Source organism: Delphinapterus leucas, chromosome 9, assembly GCF_059928025.1.
Source record: "Delphinapterus leucas isolate spDelLeu-1000000601 "Yukka" chromosome 9, BTC_Dleu_Yukka2, whole genome shotgun sequence".
NCBI classification, from domain to species: domain Eukaryota; kingdom Metazoa; phylum Chordata; class Mammalia; order Artiodactyla; family Monodontidae; genus Delphinapterus; species Delphinapterus leucas.
The window spans coordinates 68,167,200-68,194,796 of record NC_143137.1 but is presented as its reverse complement, the minus strand read 5'-3'; the positions used below and the strand labels follow the sequence as shown (position 1 = coordinate 68,194,796).

The 27,597-nt window shown below is 34.4% G+C and overlaps 1 protein-coding gene across 1 annotated transcript in view; it reads left to right on the top strand.

Moving 5' to 3' along the window:
* Window positions 1-27,396, top strand: part of MEOX2 (mesenchyme homeobox 2) — a 65,285-nt gene extending 37,889 nt beyond the window's left edge. Inside the window, exons 2-3 of the mRNA XM_022587420.2 lie at window positions 11,539-11,711; window positions 25,759-27,396. Coding sequence (XP_022443128.1) covers window positions 11,539-11,711; window positions 25,759-25,983 — 398 coding nt within the window. The 3' untranslated portion in view covers window positions 25,984-27,396. The remainder of the gene's footprint in view (window positions 1-11,538; window positions 11,712-25,758) is intronic.
* Window positions 27,397-27,597: the final 201 nt, after the last annotated feature.

The window sequence follows — 27,597 nt, the reverse complement described above, 5'->3', positions numbered from 1 at the left end:
TCACTCCGAGTGTCTTTATTTCTTATCTGTAAATATAGCAGGTGGAACTAGATGATTTGTAAGAATCTGTTCAAGTTCTAAAATTCACGCATATTAAATCAAGATTTATTAATTAAACCAAGATTTACTAATTAAATGATATATATTTAATAAAATAATGGATTTATTATAGCTCTTACGTGATTTGACGTATTGTAGAAACATAGCATTGACAAAAATACTTCATGAGCAATTTTAATCTGCAGACAATCTAGTCATTGACTTGGAGGAGGTAAGACTTGGCTGTGGAATAAAAGGGTGGTATTTGCACATAAGACATTTACTTCTGAATCAAGTTGGTCATTCCTAGAGAGAGTTGTATAACTTGGAGTTATTGATTTATTTTTTTTTAAACGCAGTGCGCGGGCCTCCCCACTATCGCGGCCTCTCTTGTTGCGGAGCACAGGCTCCAGACGCGCAGGCTCAGTAGTTGTGGCTCACGGGCCTTGTTGCTCCGCAGCATGTGGGATCCTCCCAGACCAGGGCTCGAACCCGTGTCCGCTGCATTACCAGGCAGATTCTGAACCACTGTGCCACCAGGGAAGCCCTGATGTTTTGTCTCAAATATTATCTGTACTCAGTGGTTCTCAAGTGGGAGTAATTTTGCCCCTTGGGGGCACTGAAAACAATTGGAGACATTTTGAGTGTCACGACTGGGGTAAGGTTGCCAGATTTCACCAATATAAATACACAATTCCAAGTTAAATTAGAATTTTTGTTCAAGGATCAATTTCTTTCTTTCTTTCTTTTTTTTTTTTTTTTTTTGCGGTACGCGGGCTCCGGATGCACAGGCTCAGCGGCCATGGCTTTCGGGCCCAGCCGCTCCGCGGCATGTGGGATCTTCTCAGACTGGGGCACGAACCCGTGTCCCCTGCATCGGCAGGTGGACCCTCAACCACTGCACCACCAGGGAAGCCCCAAAGATCAATATTTTTAATATAAGTATGTCCCAAGCAATATTTGGGGTATACGTAACTAAAATGCTGTTCATTGTTTATCTGGATTTTAAATTGAACTGGAAGTTCTGTGTAGTATCTGACAACACTGAAGTGGAGATGGGAGTTGCTGCAGGCATCTAGTGAGTAGAAGCCAGGGATGCTGCTAAATATCTTACAATGCCCAGGACAGCCATCATCCATTTATCCTGAATATGCTCATATTTCACTGCATATAAATGTAATAAGAATTATCCAGTCCAAAATGTCAATAGTGCTGAGGGTGGGAATTATGAACTATGTGAAATCAGTTCCTTCACTTGGTATAACATTTAATTTCTTGAGTTTTAAATTTTATAATCGTGACACTGCTTTGGCACTTCTCTATCTGAATATGTCTCCATATTCAGTTAGAATATGGACCTGTCTCCAGCTGCCATCAATTATATGAAAGATGTGTGCTTTGAAAAGTTAATAGAAAGCAATATTGAGTGATGCTTTCTTTTTTTTTAAGTTGAAGGTCATTCAGATTTTTATAACAGAAGAAAGCCCCTTAGGATTGTCACTGAAATCATAACTCATGACCACAGCATGGAAATCAAAGATCCAGAACAGATTCAGAATTAGGTGCTTAGCATTGGGAATATGAACATGAATAAGGCAAATTTCTTAATATTAAATTACCTAAAGTCTAGAATCCAGAGAAGGAAAGCAGACATGAAGATAAATGAAAAGCTCAGTAATTTATGAGTTACTGCTATAAAAATATATTAAAGTCACTTGCCAAAAAATATATATGGTGAATTGCCAAAAAAAGGCTGAGAACAATGGCATAAATGCAAGCCCTCACACTCTTAGAAGACGTAGACTTGTCTTCCAGTATATAAAAGAAAACTATGGAAGCTCTGCTCTTCCATGTCCAAGGGATTTATCAAGCTGTTAGCAGAATTGGCTCTGAATTTTCTAAGGCCTCACTGCAAAAGCTATATGGTGCTGTCTGACATTGAAAGGGATCTCAGTCCCTTTTGACCTGTTGACAAATGTAAATTAGAAATGTCACAATTCTTCTGGCCACGGCCAACTGACGTAGATCCCTGACTTCTGAAAGAGTTTCTTTCCCTCCTTATTCTCTCAGGGACACTGTAAACACCATGTAACCCCATGCCCTTTGCTGACATAGAGCTGAATAGAAGGTGAATGAGAAATGGATTGGAGGTTTGCATCCTCTTCATATCCTTGACTATTGCTTATGTGTGTATTAAAATGTAAATATGAATGCCCGTATTCATCCCCAATTACTGAATAAATGAGAACAATAGGTGACATCAAACATTTATGTTCTAGTAGGGGAAGTAAAGGTTCCATACAGTGGCAGAATGTGATAAGCATTGTAAAAAGGAAACACAACCATTTCATGGGATCCCGGAGGAGAGGTGCACTTTTAAACTAATATGATCAGGGAAAATATAATGGAATGCTGTATGTCAAAAGCTCTTCACTAGGAGTTCCTGGTTCCATTGGAGGTGGAAATGGTGATCCTTGTTAAAGCCTTGCTATCAGGCACAATCCAAGCAAGTACGTGTGCCTTGTTCTGTTGCATCCCCTTGTCCTGGGATATAACTAGAGGCAGAAAGTCAATTCTAGGCTTCTGTAATGAGTTTCTAAGCCTAGAAGTGTGTAGCAAGATCGGAGACGTTGGGCCTCCCTGGTGGTGCAGTGGTTGAGAGTCTGCCTGCCGATGGAGGGGACACGGGTTCGTGCCCCGGTCCGTGAAGACCTCACATGCCGCGGAGCGGCTGGGCCCGTGAGCCATGGCCGCTGAGCCTGCGCGTCCGGAGCCTGTGCTCTGCAACAGGAGAGGCCACAACAGTGAGGGCCCGCGTACCACAAAAAAAAAAAAAATTGGAGACGTTTACGTTTACCCTGAAGACGTGTTGATTTTGTTTTTGTGTTAAATACTTTGAATTTGGTAGTGAGAACTAAATCTATGCTAAATTTGACTCAAGTTAAGTTGCACTGTATTTCCATTTTGTGTGTCTTTGGCTTCTTTTTCAATTTTTAGCAAAAATACTGTTTTTATTAAATATATTTGAATTGTACATCAATCATAATATTAATTTCATCAAAATTTCTTAGTTCTTTGACATTTCACTTTGTATTTATGTCACAAAGGAAGAACAATTAAGTAGGCCTCTTACTATCAAAAAGAACTACATAGTAAATGAATAATAAAAAAGTCAAGGTAATGAATTTAAAAAAAAATCAACTGTTCACATCTCATTATTTAAAAACAAAGGGACTCCATCAAGAAGAAGCTGTAAGGTAAAACTATATTCATATATTGATGGACACAAAAAGTACAGAATTGAAATGAGTTATTGCTTAGGTACATCATTTTTATTACATATATTTTTATTGAGGAAAACTGACATACAATATTATAGCAGTTTCAGGTGTAAAACATAGTGCTTCAGCATTTGTATATATTGTGGAATGATCACCGCAATAAGTCTAGTTACCATCTGTAACCATACAACATTAATACGATATTATTGAGTCTATTCCCCATGCTATACTTTACATTCCCGTGATTTATTTATTTTATAACCAGAAATTTATACTTCTTGATCTCCTTCACCCATTTCATGGCCCCCCAGGCCCTCAACTTCCCTCTGCAAACACCAATCTGTATCTGTGAGCCTGGGTGTTATTTTGTTTTGCTTGTTTGTTTTGTTTTGCTTTTTAGGTTCCACATATAAGTGAAATCATGTAGTACTTGTCTTTCTCTGACTTATTTCACTTAGCATAATACCCTCAAGATCCATCCATTTTGTCACAAATGGTAAGACATCATTCTTTTTTACAGCTGAGTAGTATTCCATTGTATATGTATACCACAATTTCTTTATCCATTCATCCATCCGTGAACATTTAGGTTATTTCCATATCTTGACTATTGCAAATAATGCTGCAGTGAAGATGTGTATATCTTTTTGAATTAGTTTTTTAATTTTCTTTGGAGAGATACTCAGTGGTGGAATTGTTGGATCATATGGTAGATCTATTTTTAAGTTTTGGAAGAACCTCCATACTGTTTTTCCATAGTGGCTGTACCAACTTACATTCCCATCAAACAGTGCATGAAGGTTCCCATTTCTTCACATCCTCACCAACACTGTTATTTGTTACACTGTTATTTGTTGTCTTTTTGTTAATAGCCATTCTGACAGATGTGAGATTATATCTCATTGTGGTTTTGATTTGCATTTCCCTAATGATTGGTGATGTTGAGCATCTTTTCAAGTGCTTTTTTTTTGTTATTGAGTTGTATAAGTTCTTTATATATTTTAGACATTAACCCCTAATTGGAAATATGATTTTCAAATATCTTCTCCCATTTACTAGGTTGCCTTTTCATTTTTTTGATGGCTTACATCACTGTATAGAAGCTTTTTAGTTGGCTGTAGTCCCACTTGTTTAGTTTTGCTTTTTTTCCTTTGACTTTGGAGTCATATAAAAAAGAAATTACTAAGACCAATCTCAGGGGGCTTAATGCTTATGTTTTCTCCTAGGAATTTTATGGTTTCAGGTTTTACATTCAAGTGTTTAATCCGTTTTGCATTAATTTTTGTATATGGTGTAAGATAGTGGTTCAGTTTCTTACTTTTGCATATAGCTGTCCAGATTTCCCAACACCATTTATTGAAGAAGCTGTCCTTTCTCCATTGTATATTCTTACCTCCTTTGTTGTAAATTAGTTAACCATATATGGTGGATTTATTTCTGGGCTCTCTCTTCTGTTCCAATGATCTCTATGTCTGTTTTTTATGCTAATACCATATTATTTTGGTTACTATAACTTTGTAATATAGTTTAAAATCAAGGAGCATGATATTTTCAGCTTTGTTCTTCTTTCTCAAGATTGTTTTTGGCTATTTGGGGTCTTTTGTTGTTCCATACAAATTTTAGAATTATTTGTTCTAGTTCTATTAAAAATGCATTGGAATTTTTATAGGGATTACATTGAATCTGTGAATTGCTTAGGATAGTATGGACATTTTAACAGTATTAAATATGAACATACTGATTACTAGTAAGAAGGTTGAATCATTAATCAAAAACCTCCCAACAAACAAAATCCAGGACCAGATGTTTCACTGGCGAATTCTACCAAACATTCAAAGAAGAGTTAATACCTATCCTTCTCAAAGTCTTTCAAAAAATTGAGAAAGAGGGAACACTTCCAAACTTATTTTATGAGGTCAGCATTACCCTGATACCAAAACCAAACAAGAACAACATACACACCTAAAATTACAGGCCAATATTGCTGATGAACATAAATACAAAAATTCCCAACAAAATATTAGCAAACCAAATCTAACAATACATTTATTAGCAAACCAAATCTAACGATACATTAATGTATTAACAATACATTAGTATGATCAAGTGAAATTTTTCAGGGATGGTTTAACATTTGCACATCAATCAACGTGATAGGCCACATTGTCAAAATGAAAGATAAAAATCATATGATCATCTCAATAGATGCAAAAAAAGCACTTGACAAAATTCACCTTCTGTTCATGGTTAAAAAATAACCTCTCAGCAAAGTGGTATAAAGGAAATGCATCTCAACATAATAAAGGCCATGTATGACAAAGCTACAGCTAATATTATACTTAATGGTAAAAGGCTGAAAGCTTTTCCTCTAAGATCAGGAATAAGACAGGGATGTCCATTATTGCCACTTTTATTCAATATAGTATTGGAAGTCTAAGCCACAGCAATTAGGAAAGAAAAAGCAGTAAAAGACATAAATTGGAAAGAAAGAAGTAAAAACCATCACTATTTGCAGATGACATAATACTATATATAGAAAACCCTAAATACGCCACCAAAAAAACTGTTAGAACTAATAAATGAATTCAGTAAAGTTGCAGGACACAAAATTAATATACAAAAATCTGTTGCATTTCTATACACTAGAAATGAACAATCAGAAAGATAACTCAAGAAAACAATCTCATTTACAATCACATCAAAAAGAAGAAAATATCAATACCTAGGAGTAAATTTAACCAAAGAGGTGAAAGACCTATACATTAAAAACTATAAGACATTGATGAAAGAAAGTGAAGAAGACATAATAAATGGAAAGATATCCTGTACTCCTGGATTGGAAGAATTAATATTGTTAAAATGCCCGTATCTACTTTAAATTGGCTAAAATTCCTATAACTGCTATCATCTTAAAATTATAGAGGAGGGAGGAAGCAAAGAGAAGGACTTTGTTATAATATTTGCCAGTTTATCCTCGGAATACAATGCAATGCCAAGGTAAGATTATTACCTACTGTGGGGAAACATCTATGTATAAGGTGTGGATGACTTTAAGAGACCCAAATATTTTATTTTTATGTATATTCTGAGGTATTTGTTTTCAAATTATTTATATCCAGATTCATACTAAGTTATTAAATTGGTACTAATTTAAGAACAATCTTGTGCTATTATGTCTCTCTTTCACTCTCATTCTAAAATGTGACCTAAAAATACATAGATTTTATAAAGTATCTCAAGTCTTCATACTCTTTTCCTCTATGTAATTACATTGTGTGGTATGATTCTGTAATGTTACCAATTATAATATTTGCTTATGTAGGTAGCTAATGCTAAATACTGACACAGTCATGTACACTGAATTTTGATTTTTCTCACTTTAAGAATTAGTTGTATAAAATTATGCCCAAGTGTGTTGGGAAAAAGTCAAATCTGTAAACTAAAATTTACTGACATAATAGTAACTATTCTATTACATAAGTTTTAGCTATATACAGTTAATCTTTCAATATCTCCCACCAAGTAAGAACCTAAATGCCTTTAACAGAAGTAAATAGGGTATCCTTTATAAATTATTTGTTCAAAACATACAATTGGCAACACAAATGTAATAAAAATAAATATATCTTCAGTTTCACTAATGTGAGATTTATCTGACTTATTTCATTCCTGAAAGCATACTAGACAATCCCATGAGTAATCAAGGAGGCAGTGAAGAGGGAGGCTGGATGGTAAAAGAGTACATTCACCAATTGATAATCACTGGTCCAGCCCATAGAATGACTTTTGCATGTTGAATACAACTGTTACTATTACTAAACTGTTACTAAAAATGGAAATTTCTTTTTTTTTTGGTCTTTGAAATTTGGGTTTGCTTTATAAGAGAAACTGTTATAGTAGCTCTACATTTTTCACATCAATGGTATAAGAAACAGTGGATATTTTCAATGCTAATTCCTATTCTAGATTTAGCATAGTAGTTTTCAATCCTTTTTTTCCCTTACATACCTCAGTGTATAATAGCCACATTCATTAGTAATAGTAGCTCACTATGATTGTGGTTCTCATATCTGGAGAGTGGATCACCTAGAGGATTTAAGAACCCCTGGGGAAGATTATTTACTCTGAAAAAAAAAAAATCTGGAAAGGCTGAAATGCCCACTCATTAAGAAGCTGGAGCAGCAAGTTGGATAAGTTTCCCATAAGGAAGGCAATTTCCCGTTTAAATGTGAAAATTACTAGCATCAATAGGATTATTCTATAAATTACCCTACATCTATCCACAATCTCTATGCCTATATAAATATAATTATTAGCTTCCTATATCTACTATTTGCGGAGCTTTGTTAATAATAACAGTATATCTCTCATTTTGAATAGCTTACAAAACATTAACACAAGAAGTTGCAAAGCACTAGAATAGACAGTGGCTTAGTATTCATTTTTTCTTCAGAATATGAAATAAGTATTCATTTCAGTCTAAGCTATGGAGACCTTCCTTTATATTTTGATATTTTACAGACATTGGTAAATTATGTTCTTCATTTAAACAAGGTAATAAGTTTACTCAGGGTAGCCAAAAATATACTCAATCATACTTTATTATTTCTCTTTTGCTAAAAGGCATTCTGTGCCACTAGCGAACAGACCAAGCCCTCACATTACTTGTCATCAGTAAAACATTATTATCTTTTGGCATCCTCTTGCACTAGGGGAAATAAAAAGTCACATGTGGAGAAGTTCTAAATGCTAGACAGAAACGATCCTTGGAGGGCAATTTTTATCCTCCACGGAAGTATTGCAGACTTCTTCCATTAGCATAGTCCCAGGGAGCAAAAGGTTAGGGAACTGGGACTGCCAACTATACCTGAACACATAAGTCAACATTTCCTCCAAGCGGTGAGGGAGTGTGAGAGTGCACCCACATGTGCATTAAAGTATCTGAGACGAGAAACAACAATTGTACTATTTTACATTGCAATGTACTGTACAGATGGTGACATTTTGTTTGCGGTTGTAGGCAAGAAAGGAGGGCAGTTTCCAGACTCCCCCCTCAACACCTACCATTTGGCATAGGATATGGGAGGTTGAAGAAAACGGAGGGAGTTTTGCCTCAGTTGAAACAGCTGGGAAACAGATGGAAGCTAATGTGCAGTTTGCCAAAAGCCTCGTCCAAGGCTGTCACCCGTTTTCCACCAAAGAAAAGCTAGTCAGGTGATAGTAGTAGAAGCTTCAGGGTCAGCAAACGATGGACTTTGCAAAATACAGGGGAAAAATTCAAAAAATGTATTAAATCCAAGATTTAAAATATAAGTTTAAAAGTTATATTTTTAAGTTATATTTTCTTATAAGAAAATATAAGTCCAGAAATGCAATCCCAAGGAGCATGTTTTTCACAGGAAAGGAAAAGTGGGATCATCGTGGGTGGAAACCACAACAGAATCACAGATCCAAGGATAAAAGTGCCCACATAATTAATTGACATTGGTGCTACCTCAGCTACACTGACATTCTCTTTTAGGTAATGAAATCAAGAAGCACATACCCGCTCTTTGTCATGTTAATTACAATATAACTATTCCATTTGTGCTTATTGTAAGTGTGCACAATTCACATCATTTTAGTCACTGGATTTCACTTTGTGAGCTACTTTGGTTTGGAATTCAGGCACTTGGTAAGTTGCTTTTGGATATACGTGTTGAATTATAGCCAGACTTTTGTTCAAATTCAGTCACTGGATGTATAAACCTTCTCTTGTATATTTCTAGTTTCAGTGGGCATGCGTGTAGATCCACTGCATTGTAACCCTTCTTCCAAGAACTGGCCCAAGTTTTGTATGTTTGTGTGTGTCTGTGGCATTTTTGAAGTACTGCTGAATACTGCAAAAGTTAAAAGAAATCGGTTTCAAAAATAAATACAACTTAATAGGCTTTCCTCAATGTGAATTTGTTCATTCATGCTTATATAAGGGAATGTGTTAACCATGAATCATTCCAACTGAATTGCTTATGAGAAAAAATGCCCTGGCTTTGCTTTCGGTTTCCAGAGTTGCATTACTGAAGGGAAAAGAGCATTGTCCCCACATAAAGAATAATCAGCCACAGATTTCAGACTAAACATGGCTCCAAACTGGCAAAAATATACTTTTGATTCACGTGAGAACATGAGTCCTTGTGAGAGGGACTTATCTGAATATTCTGGGCTGTGACTGAGTTTGCCTCTGCCAGTACAGCTGATGGAAAAATTAAAAAAAAAAAAAAATAAATCAATCATCGGAAAGTTTTGTTCACATAATATCAGAATAGCAAAATGAACCAAAGATGTGGAGGTTGGCAAATCTGTGGCTTAAAAAAGTGGATAATGTAGGTTCCACTTAGAGCCTGGTAAGTTCATATGGTGTAAACACAGCCTAGCTGAGAACTCACACATCTTCTAATCCATAACTCATCTGGTCCCAGTGGCTTACAATCAGATACAGTCAGCCTGTGTCTAACATATCACAAACCACTTTTTGCACTGGATAAAGCCCTGACTGCCCTGTCAAGGTGGGGAGGCAGTCAACACAGGGCTATGTGTCAAGCCCAGAAATGTGGTCTGTGAATTCTAAAGAATTTGTGACAGTGCCAGTGCGCCAGTCAGTGAAACATGCCCTGTGATCCCTCACAGGAAATTAATGGCCAAGTATGCCAAAATTTTGATGCAAACCTATTGCCACTGCTGCTACTAGACCTAGAAAACTTTACATTTGGCCAGCGTAGATTCTGGTAAGAGTCAAATCAAAACTGTTTACATTAGAGCACCTTGTCTAGAGGATTTCCATTATGCAGACCCCTCTTGACTTTAGTTAGACTTCCTGCAGCCAGACAGAAAGGAAAAGAACACTAAAAAAAACAACAATATTTTGTACATAACATATTTAAGCATCATTGGATGAAGAAACAAATACCGCTTTAAAAGGTCCTTCATAAAGCTGTACCATACTATATTTGTCAGTTAAAAAAATGTCACACTTCATAATGTGATTGACCGTCATTTTTCCTATATCATTTCTCTCATTTGGCTTCATAGAAGAGTTCATTGTATCACTACCTGGTAAAGGCATCACTATTTGTGTGTACAGGCTCAAAAATAATTAGAAAACTGAAATAAGTTTTGAGAGAGTACAGACATGCCACTTTATCTTGATTATGTTGATATTTCACTGAGGTAAATTTGACATGAATTGTTAGAGCTGGTATGATTATCTATTACTTTCTTTATGTAGAATTTTTTTCCATTATAGACACACGTTCTGTTCTTCAGTATGTTAAGAATATCTTCTAACCTACACCTCAGGGATATTATGAAGATAAGTAAAATAACTCTATGTTAATTATGTCTTGAACTCTTAGAAGAAAAGATGGCATGATATGCTTGCTGTAAATTATGATTTTTTCTACAGGGCATTATAAGATTTGGTGTTTGGGTACCTAATTTTAGGTGTTGTGCATCTTATGTTTATCTCATATGTAGGGAAAAAACATTTAAAACTCTGTTCATATTTTGAGTTAAATGAAAAAAATTGTATTTATAGATTCCACATTGCGCTAAGTATTACTCAAAATAAAAGGAGAGCATTGCTATTGCCTTCAAGGAGACTGCACTTAAATTGAAATTAAAAAAACAATAAATACACACACACACACACACACACACACACACACACACGTATGCTTACTCTGAGCTTGAACTGACTTCTATGGTCCAGTTGCTAGATATTTGAATTGCTCAGATAGTCACATACTGAGTCACCACTGTTTCTTAGGATCACTCTGTTTAGTCATCCTTAGACCTCAAGAATTTATGTTGAAAAACTTATTAGAAGAAATTTTATATCTGAATAGTTTCAGATATAAAATTGTTTTCTAGAGGGGCTTTGTTTTATCTTGTTATTATAACAGCATGTTAAGAGCAGTTAAGTTTTTTGTTCCTATTTCAAAAGAAGAAAACTAGACACTTCCCCAATTAGGTTGTGAGTCACTTGGGGGCACACTGGGAAAAAAAAGAAATTTATCTCACCGTGTTGAGATAAGTCTTACTGCCTTTGGTCTCTCTCTATTTTTATCATGTCTAACGCTACCTGGAAAAGTAGTTACTCAGTAAATGTTTCTGGCATGAATGATATGATTGAACATGCTTAAATGAATGAACTAAATCTAATTCTCTCTTTTATTTTCAGACTCCCAGGAAGGAAATTACAAGTCAGAAGTCAATAGCAAACCCAGGAAGGAAAGGACAGCTTTTACCAAAGAGCAAATCAGAGAACTTGAAGCAGAATTTGCCCATCATAATTATCTGACCAGACTGAGGCGATATGAGATAGCAGTGAATCTGGATCTTACTGAAAGACAGGTAATGTCGGATATTGAGATTATATGATATTTTTAATTGCTTTGGGTCAACAGTCTTCTCCCGCCATTTTTGAAATATCTAGCTCTGTGGTTCTTAAATAGCACTGGGAAGACAGATTTTCTCTTTCATGATAAAGTTTTTGCCCAGCAAAATGACAAAATTAAGAAAGAATAAGATAGCCGTGTTTTGTAGAAAACTGCATTTATTCAGTTTAAGGAATCATCCTTTGTTCTGTGATTGTACCTTTCTTATATTTTTTTTTAAATATTATTTCTTTTATATAATGACGGCATATGGAGAGGAATTTTATTTGCTTATATTTTAAAATCTCCTTATTTTGCACAATAGAAAGTTGGCAGTCCCATGTTGGTTTCCTCTATTGCTCAGAATAGGGTTTATGTTGCACATTAACCCCCAAACCTCAGTGATATAAGAATAAAGTTCATTGTTTGTTCACTCTCCATACTAACTTTACAAGTCCAGCACTCCAAATAATCACTCAGGGACCCAATCTGACCCTCTGGCATCCTGACATGTGGTGTCCTTGGTAACCACAGGAGGTAAGAACGAGTTGGAGGTTCATGCATTGACCTTTAAATGTTTTCACCTGGAAATGACCCATGTCACTTCCATTTACACTCTAATGTCCGGAAATAGTCAATGGTACCACTTAAATTCAAGGGAGCTGGGAAATTATGGGAGCAAGGCTACATAGATCATTGGTAAACATTTCTACCCCATTATTTCAAATATTTTTGAAATTGTATTGGTCTCAGAAATTCAAATTTCTGGTACCCACTCATTTAGAGAACACTTTGAAATTATTAGTGACCTGTGGACACCAGTTAATAAGACCTAAATAATATTTTTAATTAATTACTTTTTAGGTCCTTTCTTGTATTTTAATTGAATGGCATATGATTTACTCCAGTAGTGTTCCCAGAGCACTCCTTATATGGATTCTGATTTTCCCTAGGAGAATCTACCCTACTGATGGTTAATAGTTGCTAATCTTTAGGAAAACATTCCTGAAAGGCAAAGGCAAACATCTTTACGGACAGTGCAGTTTTGATTGGCACTCTTAGGAGTAGAGTCTCATTTCCTCTTCCACTGTACGCACCTCCTCCAGGGATCCCACTGGAAGCAAAGAAATATCAACATGGTGTGGACAGGTGAATACTATCTTAGGAGAGCAAGTTATTTTATCCAACTTCTTCAATCATCTGCTTTCCTTCCGTTAATTTCTGTGTTTCAGGTTTTAGTAGGATAATTCTGGGTAGTGAAAATATACAGAGGAACCCTTTTATGTGGTTTTATTTATTGGCAGTTTATATTTTATTAAATATTACGACCACTACCGAAGTTATGGAGCACAACATTTTCATTCCCTTGAAATTCACATACAAAGTTCTCTCCATAAGTATACACTTGGCATGCTGGAAAGCAGGATCCAAAATCTACATTGTCAGACCTCTGTTTTTTTGCTTTTTTTTTTTTTTTAACTGGAAACAGAAAAAAAGAAGGAGGGTGGAATTATACATTAATGTTTTTGTATAGAGACAGTGAATTCTAGGAAATGAAACTATATTTTAAATGATACATAAAGGAAATAAGAAACTAGAGTTTGCTTGTAATCTACAGAAATATGGGATGCATTACTGTGTTTAGTCTAGAGAAAAGTCAAGATCTGTGCTTTCTTTTCTGGGAATGTCCTATGGTTACCTGTCATTATCTGATCATAGAACAGAGGTCTCACTTTTGGCTAAGAATAATGTCTTTTTAGGAGAAATTCTGTAAATTTGGTTTGGGAATTTTGAAGGTATTTTGGGTATTTCTTCTTTTTTCTAACTGACTTGCCATTCTTGGAAAAGAATCAGAAGCCATTATGTGAAAAACTTATGTACATATATATACATACCCACCCACACACACTATATACACGCACATGCACAATTTTAATCTTTGTTTTTTCAGAAGGGTCCCTTTAAAATTTGTATCACTTAGCCTTTGCTGTGTAACAAGCCACTCAGAAGTCTTAATGGCTTTAAATAATAACCAACATTTAATTTGCTCAAAATTTTGAGGATCAAAGATTTTGACTGGGCTCAATTGGCCTACTTCTGGCCTTACCTAGATCCCTCATGGAACTGTAGTCAGCTGGTGGGTAACTAAGAATTGGTTGGTGTAGGCAGCCTCACCTGGGACATCTTGTCCCTGTTGCATATGTGGTTTCATCTTCTAATAGGCTCCCTGGGATTCACAAATGGTGGTAGAAGCATTCCCAGGAGTAGTTAGAGGAAAAACGCCAACGTGCAAGGGCTTTCAAAGCCTCTGCTTGCATCATATTTACTAATGTCCCATTGTCTAAAGTGAATCATATGACCAAGTTCCGTGTCATTGTAAGAGAGGACCGCCCATGGGAGTAGACACATGGAAGGAAGGCAAAATTTTTTGGAGGTCATTAGGGAAACAATCTAACTATAGCCTCCTAAAGGGAAAAAATAACAACAACAAACACTAAGTTAATTAGGTTTTCAAAGAATTCAAAATTTGGTATGGTGTAGAAGAGTTTTTTTATCCTATAAATCTCTATTAACGGTTTTGCAAGTTAATAAGAAAATATGATGGATGCATGTGGAATCTAAATTCCCAATCAAAATTATGTCTTTAGTTTTTGTTAGTCAGAAAAAAATTTAATTGTTATGAGAAAAATCTGAACAAAAATCCTAGATTTGCCAATTGGAATTGGGTATTCTTAGGCAAGTAACAGTCTCCCCAAGGCATAAAATGGAAATTAAAACTACCTTCTCTTTCTTCTACTCAGGTTTATATGTCACAATGAATGTGAAAGAAATCTTAGCATAAACTATAAAACAAATCTATCACCCAGAGGGGGGAAAACTTCTTTGCTATGCAAGGCATAGTGAGTTAATCCTTTTGTAACACAAATATTTGTTGAGCTAAATGATAGAAATAAAATCTTGTTAAAATAAGCTGGACAAGTCTGGTAGAGCTCATGGAAGAAGCAAAAATTGAACAAGTGTTCACTATTGTGATGAGTGTTGAATATCAAAAGAGAGGAATGACAGGGTCATCTGAGAGAATGTTTCTGGTTATGCCAAATGTTCATGTCTTTTTCCTCTACTTCTGTGCACATTCAATATCTTAAATTAAGAATCTGAAGGCTTTTATTCTGGGCTGAATTTTACTATGCTAAATTCATCAGAAAAATATTGTATGCTGTCAATCAATTTTGCTATTCTTAAAGGTCTGAAAGCATATTCTTCCAAGATGCCAGAGTGCTCATCCCAGTGAGATATTTTCAGTTTATTTTCTCATGGTTGGGCTTTTAAAATTATAAACATAGAGTTATAAACTGAACCCTTTGCATTCATCTTCTTTTAATTGAGATACAGCTATTCCATTACTTTGATTTTGCATTAATGTCATACATACTTACCTATGTAATCTATATCTTGACATATTAAATCTTAAATAACTCCCCTTTTATAGGATTTCCACATGTAAAATATTCTAATTATAGATGTACAATTTTTCAGTTCCATTCTGCTGCAAGATTTTTTCCATACTTTAAAATAACATGAGATTTATTAAAGTAACTTAAATGTATACACCAAAGAATATTATATCTAACTCCATTTTGCTCAGTGTTTTCCTTAACTTTAATAGAATGTTTAATCTCCTAAAAATTTTTTTATTGATTTTTTAAAAGCCTGTCAAAATTCAAATATAGAAAAAGAACTTGTATGTTCTAATAATGTAAAGGGAAAAAACAACAAATATTGAATCATTTCCATTAATAGCAGAATTGTTTCACAAGAAATAACTTTCTCCTAAATGAAAACTTACTTTATAACCAGAAACAGTTTTTAGATGTAATTTTATTTAGAAAATTTACATAATTGCCTATAAAATATGTATATGTATAATTGACATGTTATTTGTAGATACTGCTCCCTTGTTTGTATCACCCAATCAATATACTTGCCACAATGCTCTGATGGGCCACATACATGTGATTATAAATATTTGCAATAATGATTAGGTTTCCTTTTAGAGAAAAGTAAGGTACACTAAATCCTTAAATATCACTCGGGACTCAAATTTTCAAACCTGAAGAATAGTTCTGAAATCTCCAAAGAAATAGGACTTTTATGTTTGTGTCTTCCATAATGCAATGCCTATACAGGTAGGGGAAGTCTGTAATCCCCTTTGAACTCCATCGGGCCAAAGAGGAAGAAGAAAGAAGGAGAAAAAGAGGCTTATCCTGCAAAGGGAATTCCATGTTAGCACTTAGGTGTTAAAGAAAATTGTTTTATGTTAAATAAAAATGGATACACTGGAACAAAGTTGAGCTTTAAATATTTTAATTATATAGTGTTTTTTTGTGGAACAGTTACCGCTCTAGTAACCTTCCAGTTTCTAATTTACAGCCTCAAGTGTACAACATATTCTCATATACCCTTCTCAGTCAACATCTAATAATCCTCAGTTGGCAGACCCACTTGGAATACTTTGAAGAGCCAGTCAGTCTGAAGACCCTCCTGTCCCAAGATTTTTTTTAAGTTTGACAAGCTTATTCTGCTTTTTCATCCATCCAGCTACACTTGGAAAAAGCTCATGCCAAATTTTTAATGTCTCACAATGGGAAGAAGAGGGAAGGCAGCTGCATAAAACTATAGGAGTGACAAAATGGACATATTTATAGAGTTAAGGCTGCCAAATATAGAAAGAATGGGAGATCCTTCCTTTTCACAAAATCATTTCACAGAGCTAATCAAAGGTGCAATGTGGCAGATTTGTAAGCTAAGATTACCAGGATAAACAGCCTGAATTCATGATACCTCTGCCAAGATAAATGGAAAATCCCACCTAGTTGGATCATATTACATTAGTGGGAATGAGAGGGATTATGTTTTGTTTGTTACTCATAAATCATTAAATGGCTCAATGCCAAGTATTTTCCAAACAGACGTCCATTTTTTTGGATGACTGTGAAGGAGAATTTTTCCTGTGCCAAATAAACAGTGGTTTTGTGTTTTACTCAGAATTTTGCGCAATCCCTCCCCTTTGCAGGTTTATTTCTATACATTTCTGTGAATACTTTCAGTTACTTAGGTAATAAATTATGTCTCCAAGATCAGACATATTGTCTATTCAAGGTAATCCAAGAATACCTGTGTAGCCAGTGATTTTAGATATTTCCTCATTTCTTTAGAGTAGTATTTAACAGTCACATAGAGTAACGGTTAGATATTTCTTTTGCGTAAATCATGGTGTGCCTGCTAATTTGAGAGATTAAATATGATTTGACTCGGATGGGAAAAATGGGGTAGAATAGGGTGGACAATTTGATGGTGGAATATACAATGGAATCTTAGTTCAAAATAAAAAGAGATATTTCCTGAATGATGCTGTTTGTTTGTTTTTTTAAAGAAATGCATATCGACAATGTGTGGTGAGCTCTAAAAGCCACATTCAGAACTGCCTTAGGTTCCACAAAACAAAGGCTATGATGTAAAATTTAAGAATATCAACAATAAAGCAAAATGTATAAAGAGAAGATTAACAATTCCACCCTCTCCTAACTTAATTTTCAGAGATATTAGCTGTATAAAGTAGAAGGCTGAGAAATAAACAATTGAACCCTAACCATTTACCAATGTAAATATCCAAGTTTGAAATAATATAGAAAAAAATCAGAAAAATAAGACTCCACCCTTATTGAACCAGCCTTGAGAGTATGTAAAGAATCTATTTTTTAAAACGTTCTTAGGTAGATGAATAGAGAGATAGACATAGAGATGTACAGATACATCGCTATCTACCTATATGTATATACACACACATATAAAATGAGTCTTAATTTTAGGTATTTCCTCAATAAGGAAACAAATAATTAACTTATATTTAATCAATAAATCGACAGTAACATTCTGAAACATATGCGTTGCAACACAGATCATCATTTAAAATGTAATGTTAAAGAAAAAATCTTCTGTAATGAAAGATTACTCCTTTTCCACAGTATCCTTGCGATCATATACGTTTTTTTCATGTAATTTAAAATGAATTCTAAAACTCAGAAGCTTCTGGAAGTTTTGAGAAGCTGGTTGAAGTTTTATGTTAACATCTTCAACTTTAAAGAGATGTTCTGTTATCTAAAAATGTATATAGAGCATTGCATATGTTCTATGACGTCTATAAAATAGTAAATACAGATCTAATAATGGACAATTTCTAGAGAATTTGGCTATAAAAGACATTCTACCAATTAACTCCCTATTTCCATGACTCCTCATGAAAACCGGAGATGTATTTAACTTAGGATGGATTTTAACTTCATTTCTCTTTATCACTTCTAATTCTTATGCTGAACAGTTCTTTTTCAATTTTTTGAAATTTTCCCAGTTATTGAAATTACTGAATACTTTTGTGGTCAGTGTATATTCATATGATAGTAATAATTGCCTTTATAAGTTCTTAGAATAATTTTGGAGACAGCCCCAAAATCTAATAAAAGTGTAGTGAAGGTTCACATGAATTCTGATCTTGAAATTAGTTGTCAAGAAATAATCAGAATATTTAATTAGATTGAATCATAAGAATTGCCAATATTCTACTGCTCTTATAAGAATGGTGAGTTTCTGTGTTTCAGTCAAATATTTACATTTGATAGATTTCACTTAATTAGACAGTGGCTAGGATAAAGTTCATTTCTTAAAATTGTATATACTGATTGTGATATATTGCTAACTATTGTTAAACATTATCCCAGAGATTAGGCAAGGCGTTGCGAGCAAAGGTCATCATTCTGGTTGATCTTAGTAGTTTAAACAAGGTTAAGTAGCAGCTGTGGGTCAGAATACACAATTTCCATGTATTCAAGAATTGCTATTCAGGAATTTGTTAACACAGTAATGGAGAAAAATGCCTAATTTAGTTTTGATATTTCCACTTAGATTTGCTGAAGTCATTTACTCATGATATACTGAGCTAAACAGTATTTCACTTAGAATAACTAAAAGATGTATCTGTTTTTTTTAATCTTGTATGGAAATAGTGTAGTGAATTTTCACTGTAAATTCATATTAATAAAGTAGGTCATTTGAATTGAATTTCATCAGGTATGACAAAAGAGGTATAATTGTTAGCATTTACTACTACTATGACATTTCTAAAGGGTCAAATTTAAAAGTGGTCAGTCCTCTAAGAATTTTGCTCGTCATGTGAATGATTACTCTGGCTGCATTTTTGTTAAGGAGAATATAATACATATGATTGGCTTGTAATAGTACCCATTGCTTTACCATTTATTATGGAGAATTTCATTTGTTGCCTAGAAAATAGTTTATTTCTTGTTCAACATGTTATTTGCCCACGGCTGCCGATGGCTGATGCGTATTCAGTTTGTTCTAAGTCGTGTGAAATAGTAAATGTTTTATGACTACATTTTGTTTTAGTGAGCCTGGTTCTCAAGCATTCTAAGTACAAAAAGAAAAAAAGAGACTTTGAAACCGAAAATTTTAGAGGCCGGAAAATGATTTCCTGGTCTTAAACATTGTGTTAAAATAGAGGAGAAAGGTGAGTGGCAGTCCTCTACGCAGGGATTCAGGCTTTAGTCATGGAATATGTCCTAACCCCCTTCACCCCCCAACACACACACAGACACACACACACACACACACCCCCCACGTCCCAACCCCTTGTTGCACTGCTATAGAAACAGCAGTCAACCGGTAGCTCCCACGTGCTTCTTGGAAATAGCCGAGGAATTCCTTCTCTTAATCAGATATAAATCTATTCAGACAGGAAGAGTAAAGAAGCTTTCTTTTCCCCCATTTTTCATCCTTACCTTATAGAGCATTCTTGGTTCTAATTCTTCAGTTTAACCACTGACTTTGCCACTGAATTACTTGGATAAGTCTTACTGGGCTCCATTTGCTGATACAGTAGGTTTACTAGATCAGCCGCCATGATCAAATTTAATCACACCTGTGATAAAATTATATTCATACAATTACTCCTTTGCATGTTTTCACATGTTAAAGATGTGAGTAAATGTTTGTTAGTGTTTACAGTATTTCAAGTGTTCATATACAAATAGAAACAGTTGAAATATTAAATCTACAAACTCCAGATGTTTAGAGACATCTAGATATGTCACTGAAATATTTCGTTTTTATCCAGATGTTACGTGTTATGATTGTTTCTTCAAAAGACAGACATTTATGGTAGCCTATAAATATGGGTTATAGCATTATATAGATTCTACTTTCTATCAACCAGTTTGCCTCTGGCCATTTTAGAAATTTGTATGACAATACAGCTACATATTTCATTTGTGTTCTCCTGATATATTGTGAACCCTCAAGGACAGGTGTTATGAACTTATACATAGAAGGCCATATGTGAATGACTAAATAAATTAAAGAGATAAAACGAATGTTTAGCAAATAGTACAATGATTCTCAGTTACAGTATTTTTATTAAAGAGAAAAATTAGATTTCTAGATTCTGAAATATCATTTAAACAAATTAGCTACAGTAAGATTCTCTTAGCTGCTTTCTTCAGTAACGAGAGTCAAGATGTGAAAAAATGTTTTCCTATTTATTTAAATAGTAGTTTGATTATCCAGGCAATGTGAATACTAAATACTTGTAAACTAGGGGATTAAAAAGTGAGGCTTCATAATAATCAGATGTTCTGAAAAGTAAGGTTTATAACTGAGCACTTTAAATATTTACTACTAATCCTGCAGGCTATTATTTCCTTTGTTATTTTTTTATTTTGAAGATTTTGTTGAAAAATATTAACCTTCATGCAGAAATATTAAGAGGCTGTAAGTTCGGTTCATATTGCTTTGGTTTCATGAACAATGGTATTTTTTCCTTACTCAGATTCTTGTGGGAGAAAGAACTTATTTTTATCTGAGTTATTAATCGTACTGTGTAACAAAACATACTTCATATGGAATCTTGCCCTAGATCCAATCTTAAAAAAAGGAAATACTAAAAACAAACGAACAAACAAACTCGTTAACCAGCATTTCCAGAGAAATTGCCGATAGGAGATAAATTGAGTTTAAGCCCAAATAAAATAATAAAAGTTTACAAAATTTATATATCATACTCCAAGATGGACAGATTTGTTTTAGTTGTATGCAAAATATTTGATGATCCAATTTCCTAGCACCTAAGGTACTACCCTAGGTTAGTAGAACAAAAAATTCAGAGACACACAGGATGCCAGTAACAACAAGAGCATGAGATTCCCAGAGGAAAGAAATCATTTGCTATAATAATTGTGTGGCAGCAAAACAGTGTGGGACATTGAATGTAGGGGTAGAGTTCATGCCATCTCATGGACCATTGGGGGATCCTCTTATTAGGGATTAGCAATGACACCAGCTACAACAACAAGCAGTTTAAGGATATTCTGTAAAAGATGAAGCTAATCTTTACTCACCTCAGTATATGCCAAAGGCCTCATATACAGTCAGTAAACTGCCCTTGAGGGCAGGAACTATTTCTTATTTATTTGTACACATTCCTCAATCTAACCCCTCTTACCTGTTACTAAACATTCAGTAATATTGAGTGTAGGAATGAATGACTAGAGATTCCAAGTCACCAAGGAAACACAAGATTAGTTTTACTCTACTTAGTTTATAAGTGCAGATTATTATATGAAACACACTTGCAAATTTTAATCAAAATAATTTGCATATTTTAAAAATTGTCAAGCATTTGAATGATTATTCTTTAGCTATCTTACAAAAGTATTTTTTCAATCCAGCCAATGAAGCTGGATTATTAAGTGATAATAAATTAAACTATAAAGTTTCTTTATTTATAAAACCATGGAGTTATTATTCTAATGGCAATATTGACATAATCCAGAATACTTTTATAGATTTGTTTTTAATACTGTGATGGTTGTAGAAAAGCATATGCTTTTCCCCAAAATCTTCCTCTCCTTATTTCAGTTCATCCCAATATTTTATAGTATATTTGAAAATACAACTGGACACACTGACTTTTGAAGTTCTGTACTCTTCCTTCCCATTTTTATATGGCGTACTCATCATGCATCTGTTTCTGTGTTTTGTTCCATTACTAAATTCATGGAGCTCCTGTATCAAATATGTAGCTTGAACTAAGAAAATACCTCAAGGCATTTCAAGAAATACCTCAATAAAATGCCTAAAGGTATTAGAATTATTAGATGTATTAGATAATCATCAGATGCTTTCACATATACATGCATATATCTATATATCCATATATATATAGATAGATACATAGCTACTATTGAAAACTCTGAAGTCTTTCATTTGTCTGTTTAAGAAAATGAAATGGCAAAATTTCACATGGTGGACATAGGAAACAACACAAAATAACCTATACTGTTTCTAAAATCAATACCATATTCTTACATTTTTCTCATTTAGAATTGCACATAACAGGTTTTATATGAGTATTATAGAATTAATGCACCCCTCCTCCCAGAAAAGGAAATAAGTATAGATTTAAAGAAATCTATTCCTCCCATTTTCTGCCAAGATTATTTTGGCTGGATATTTCACTCTTTGGTGACAATGATGATGATGTGTTTCTTCCATCTGGAATTGTCCATGGAGAAAATGTCCCTATGGAGAATCTTGAAAGGCTCATTATTCCAATATTACAAATATGAAAATTGAGGCAGAGAGAAGTATAATTTTCTCAAATTCACACAGAAACTCAGAAGTGAAGCCAGGAGTAGAGCCCAACTCATGTGGAAAAGATCTAATGAAACATGCAATGTCAAACTTGCAAAGGTAATTAAATTGAGTAGTATAATTACCTAAATTACAGTACAGGAAAATACTGTCATATTTACAAACCTAATTATATTGAGTAGGAGAATTACCTGAATGATAGTAATCATATGGATGGAGTTCACATACTTTTTATTCTTTACTTTTCTAACCTGAAGGCTTAAAAAGCAGGAGTTTGAAATATAACAGGAACAAAACCAAAAAAAAAAAGAAATCAATTTGGAGCCAAACAAACCACCAGGTTTAAATTCTGGCACCACATTTTCCCATCTGTGTACTCTTAGGCAAGTCACTTAACCTTTGAGTCTCAACTGCCTCATCTATAAAATAGGAATCATATAGAAAAAATTTTGAGTATTTGAAAAATGCATATATAGCACCTATCAGTATAGGGGCTTAGCCCTAAGTAGATATGTGATTAAAAATCACAGCTTGTCATTTGGCTATTAAGTAATAATAATACAAGAACACCAATCAGCTTGTTTTTAATCAGTCTATTTTACTACATATTCTGCGTTTCTAAGCAATCTTTTCCTACATTTTCTTATTTTTGATTGTTAAATGGATTAATATATGTATGGATAATGTAAGATACAAGATTTTAATTATGGCCTGATAGAACAGTGAAAATCCAGAGTTGAGAAATGACTTGGTTTAAATGTTTTTTGGTGCCAGCAGCTGAGAAAACTGTACAAATTTTGATGGAGTATTGTGATTTGAAGACCACTAAAATAAGTACATCTTTAGAAATGTAATATGTTTCTCTTTACTTTCTCTTTAGCACTCTGCATTTACAGAAATTGAGATTGTTTCTAAAATGAAAATGGAGAATATTCAAAATATTCCTGGAGTAGAATAAAACAGAACTATCTCTGCCAGATATAAAGACTTACTATGAAATTATAATAATTAAGACTGCAGTTTTGTCAAAAGGATATAACAAATGAGTGCTTCAATAAAGCTATGTGTAAATGGAAACTTGATGTATGACAAAGTTGAAAACAATAATTTCTGGAAAAAGGGTGGACTATTCGTTAAATGGTCTTGGAGTAACTTATTATACAAGTGGAATAAAGTAAATTTAGAAATCTTCTTTGCAGTATATACTAAAATCAGTACGTCATGGATTGAGCACTCCAATTTGAAATGCAAACCTTAAAACTTTTAGAAGACAAAGAAGAATATCTTAATGGTCTCAGAAGAAAGAAGATTTTTAGAGATGACATGAAAAAGATAGCCATAAGAGAAACAATTGATAAATTTGAATATAATAAATTTTAGAGTTTCTGATCATCAAAAGATACTCTAAGGAAAGGAAATGGACACACTATAAATTGAGAGACTATAGTAACAGCCATATAACCACAAAGCATTAAATTAGCATTCAGAACATATTTTAAGAGTCCGTAAGGAATGAAATTAAATCCAAAAACAACTCAGTGTAACCCAAAGATGTGGAGGCATTTCACAAAAGAAGAGATACAAATAGGCCATAAACACTTAAAGATGCTGTACTTCATAGTAGTCAGGAAATGCAAACTAAGATGGCGCGATAACATTTATAGTCATTATGTTGGAAAAAAACTGACTGATAACTCCAAATATTGACAAAGATGTGGACTGGTAAGAACTCTTACACCCCGGACTGTGGGGGGGTTAAATTGATGAAGCTTTAGAAAATAATTTTTCTGTATTATCCTGTTAAATTCAACATTCATACACCCTGTGTATGATGGCAACTCCTGAGTGTATACTCAGAGAAGTTCTATCACATGTTTATCACAACACAAATGCAAGAATATTTATAACAGCATCATTTATAATGGAAAAAAACAAGTTGTTCAAGTGTCCATGAACAGGAGAATGGGTACACTGTGATATATTCACACAATGAAATCGTATACAGTCATGAAAAATGAATGAATGCAGTCCCTTGAATCAACATGGATAAGGCAAGAAGGCTATAGTTAAAAACATTCCATTTCGATAAATCTAAAAGACAGGCGAAATTAAACAGTACTCTTTAGGGTCACATGTAGTGAAAAAAGCTGTTGTCTCTGTTTATTTCTTTGTTTCAAATAAGGGCTTGGAGATGATAAACACAAAATTCAGGCTTGTGGTAACTTTGAGTGGGGTAGACAGAGAAATGCAATGTAAAAGGAAGAGCTAGCCTAATAAGAATATACAGTGATGAGAAGTGCAGCAGGAAAGGAAGTCAGTTCCTCCTAAACAAGAAAGTGAAATGATGCCATTAATTATTATGGTTGTGGTCATGGATGGTCATTTAATGCATGTCTCTACAAAGCTGATGAGACTAACATAATATACAATCTCAGTATTAGCAATTAACAAGTATCAGTGAAAATTTTGGATCTCGATCGTGTTTTGAGGAAATCATTGGAATCACATATATATAAAGTAAAATAAAAGTACTAAGGGCAGAAAAAAAAGCATAGTTCAAAAGAAGATGGATTCACTCTGAGGTGGAATGGTCAAGTAAAGCTTTGGGAATGCAGCCGTGGACTGCAGCGGCACAGAATGACCTTCCAGATGTAGCTTCATCAGTAGCTCCCTGAGCATTTTTTTTTTTTTTTGCGGTACGCGGGCCTCTCACTGTTGTGGCCTCTCCCGTTGCGGAACACAGGTTGCGGACGCGCAGGCTCAGCGGCCATGGCTCACGGGCCCAGCCGCTCCGCGGCATGTGGGATCTTCCCGGACCGGGGCACGAACCCGTGTCCCCTGCATCGGCAGGCGGACTCTCAACTACTGAGCCACCAGGGAAGCCCTCCCTGAGCATTTTTAAAATGGGTTCAGGAATTGACAGCCCGGGGCGGGAGGAGGGCTGTTGTTTGACCCAGACAATTATTAAATGTTAGTTCTAATTCACAGAAACTCTTTATAAAGCTAAATACCTTTGAACCACCTAAAATGATAGAGTACTTTCCCATCTATTTTTTATACTGTATGTCATAAAATGTGAAATATAGTCCTTGGTACCTTCTGAAAGTTTTTAAATTATTCTCATGAACATGGGACATGATTAAATTCAATGTTGATTTATTTTCATATTCACTCTTTCATAGTGTGTTTGTATAAGCCTTTGAAAAGCTACTTTTTTCACTGATGACCAAAAAGGAAGAATAAAATGGTCCATTTAACTTTCTTTCGTGCTTTCTTTTGTTTGCTCCCTTTCTTCGTTAAAGGTGAAAGTCTGGTTCCAGAACAGGCGAATGAAGTGGAAGAGAGTAAAAGGAGGACAGCAAGGAGCTGCTGCTCGAGAAAAGGAACTGGTGAATGTGAAAAAAGGAACACTTCTCCCTTCAGAGCTTTCGGGAATCGGTGCAGCCACTCTCCAACAAACAGGGGACTCTCTAGCGAATGAAGACAGCCACGACAGTGACCACAGCTCAGAGCATGCACACTTATGATATACACGGAGGGGATCAGCTCCATTCTCAGGAAAGAAATGTTGTGATGGCAAGCCTTCTTCGAACATCGTTTACACAGAGAGATGACTAGGACCGTGATTTTTAATATTATTAAATTCAGGCATCTCGAGTCTGTTTCTCATGATATATAGAGGGTTTACACTAAGTGCCACTTATTAAAGATTCTACTACAGTGAAGATGGAGGTGAACTTGCTTTGAATATTGCAGATGTGTTGGTCGTGTGTATGACAGTGAGCAGCTTTGTGTTTGCTTTTGCTTGCACTGAAAATTAAATTGCTATCAAGAGCAAACTATGAGACATGTGCATTGAAGGTGCCTCCAGAGTGAAGATGCAGAAGGTGAATTTGCTCTGAACATTCCAGATGTCCGAGGTCATGTGTGTGACAGTGGGCAGGTATTTGCTCTTGCTTGCACTGACAATTACACTACTATCAAGAATAAACCATGAGACATTTTATCCTGAACAGCCACAGTGCCTGAAATCACTCTTAAGTGGATTAAAAAATGTATTTTAACTCTGTATATATTACCCTTAAGTCATTTTACTGTCTTCACTAAGTTTAGCAATGCATTCGTATTAGCTGATGAAAATAGGCACTCACAATGACAGCCAGAGCCAGCTTCTTGTCTTTTTATACATTTTGTCATCCCAGAAACAATCAGCACATGCTTACTTGTGTTTGAGTAGAGAAAAATACATTAGAGTCTGATAGGACATATTCTTGTACCACAGACAAAACAAATCTTATGTTGCATTTTCTATCAACTGCTGCTAATACATTATTATAAAACTTACCTAGCTCCTCAATTCTTCCTATCTTATAGCTTGGAAAAAAAATTTAGGATCATAGGCAAATCAGTTACTTGCAGAAAGAGCTTTGTATGACAGACATTGTCTGATTTTATTTCTATAAAATGTTAGCTGTTGTGAATATGATTTAATTAACAAGAAAAAGGGTTCCCCCCGATTGGCCATGGTAGACAAGTTGCAAAACAAAATTGATTCCTCAAGTTGGTAGAAGGTAAAATTCTGAATGTTTTCAAATTAAATTCAGTAAAAACACATTATTTTTTCATATATGATGTATTCATGCAGAACAACAATCTTTGTATTTTGTAAAAAAAAAGTGTTTAATAAATGATCCTTTGTAAATAATTTTGGTCTCCCTACAGTGATTTCCTAAATGTTTACAGGTTTTCATGATAATGCTGAAGTGCCAATTCGTCTGCACTTGTGTAAATCCAGATGATCATAATTAGTGAATCATCTACATTTTTTAAATTTCTGAACTTTTTTATTACTGAAAAAAATCCTTGTGTAATAAAAAAGCATCTGAGAATAGGCATGTGGTAAGCCATTTCCCTGATTTGAAGAATATGCCAAATAGATTTCTTTGTATGTTTTATGAAATCAAAGACAAAAGTAGGAGAAAAAGTAGTATTATTCACCACAATGTGAGAAACAACACAGTCATACATTTTTAAGCTTATGTATAAATAGAGATGAATTATCCAATGATTGTTTCTAAGTAAAAATATCCAGAGTTGTTGATGTGAAAATAAGCTAATCAGAATTCTTAGTCCTAGTGGAC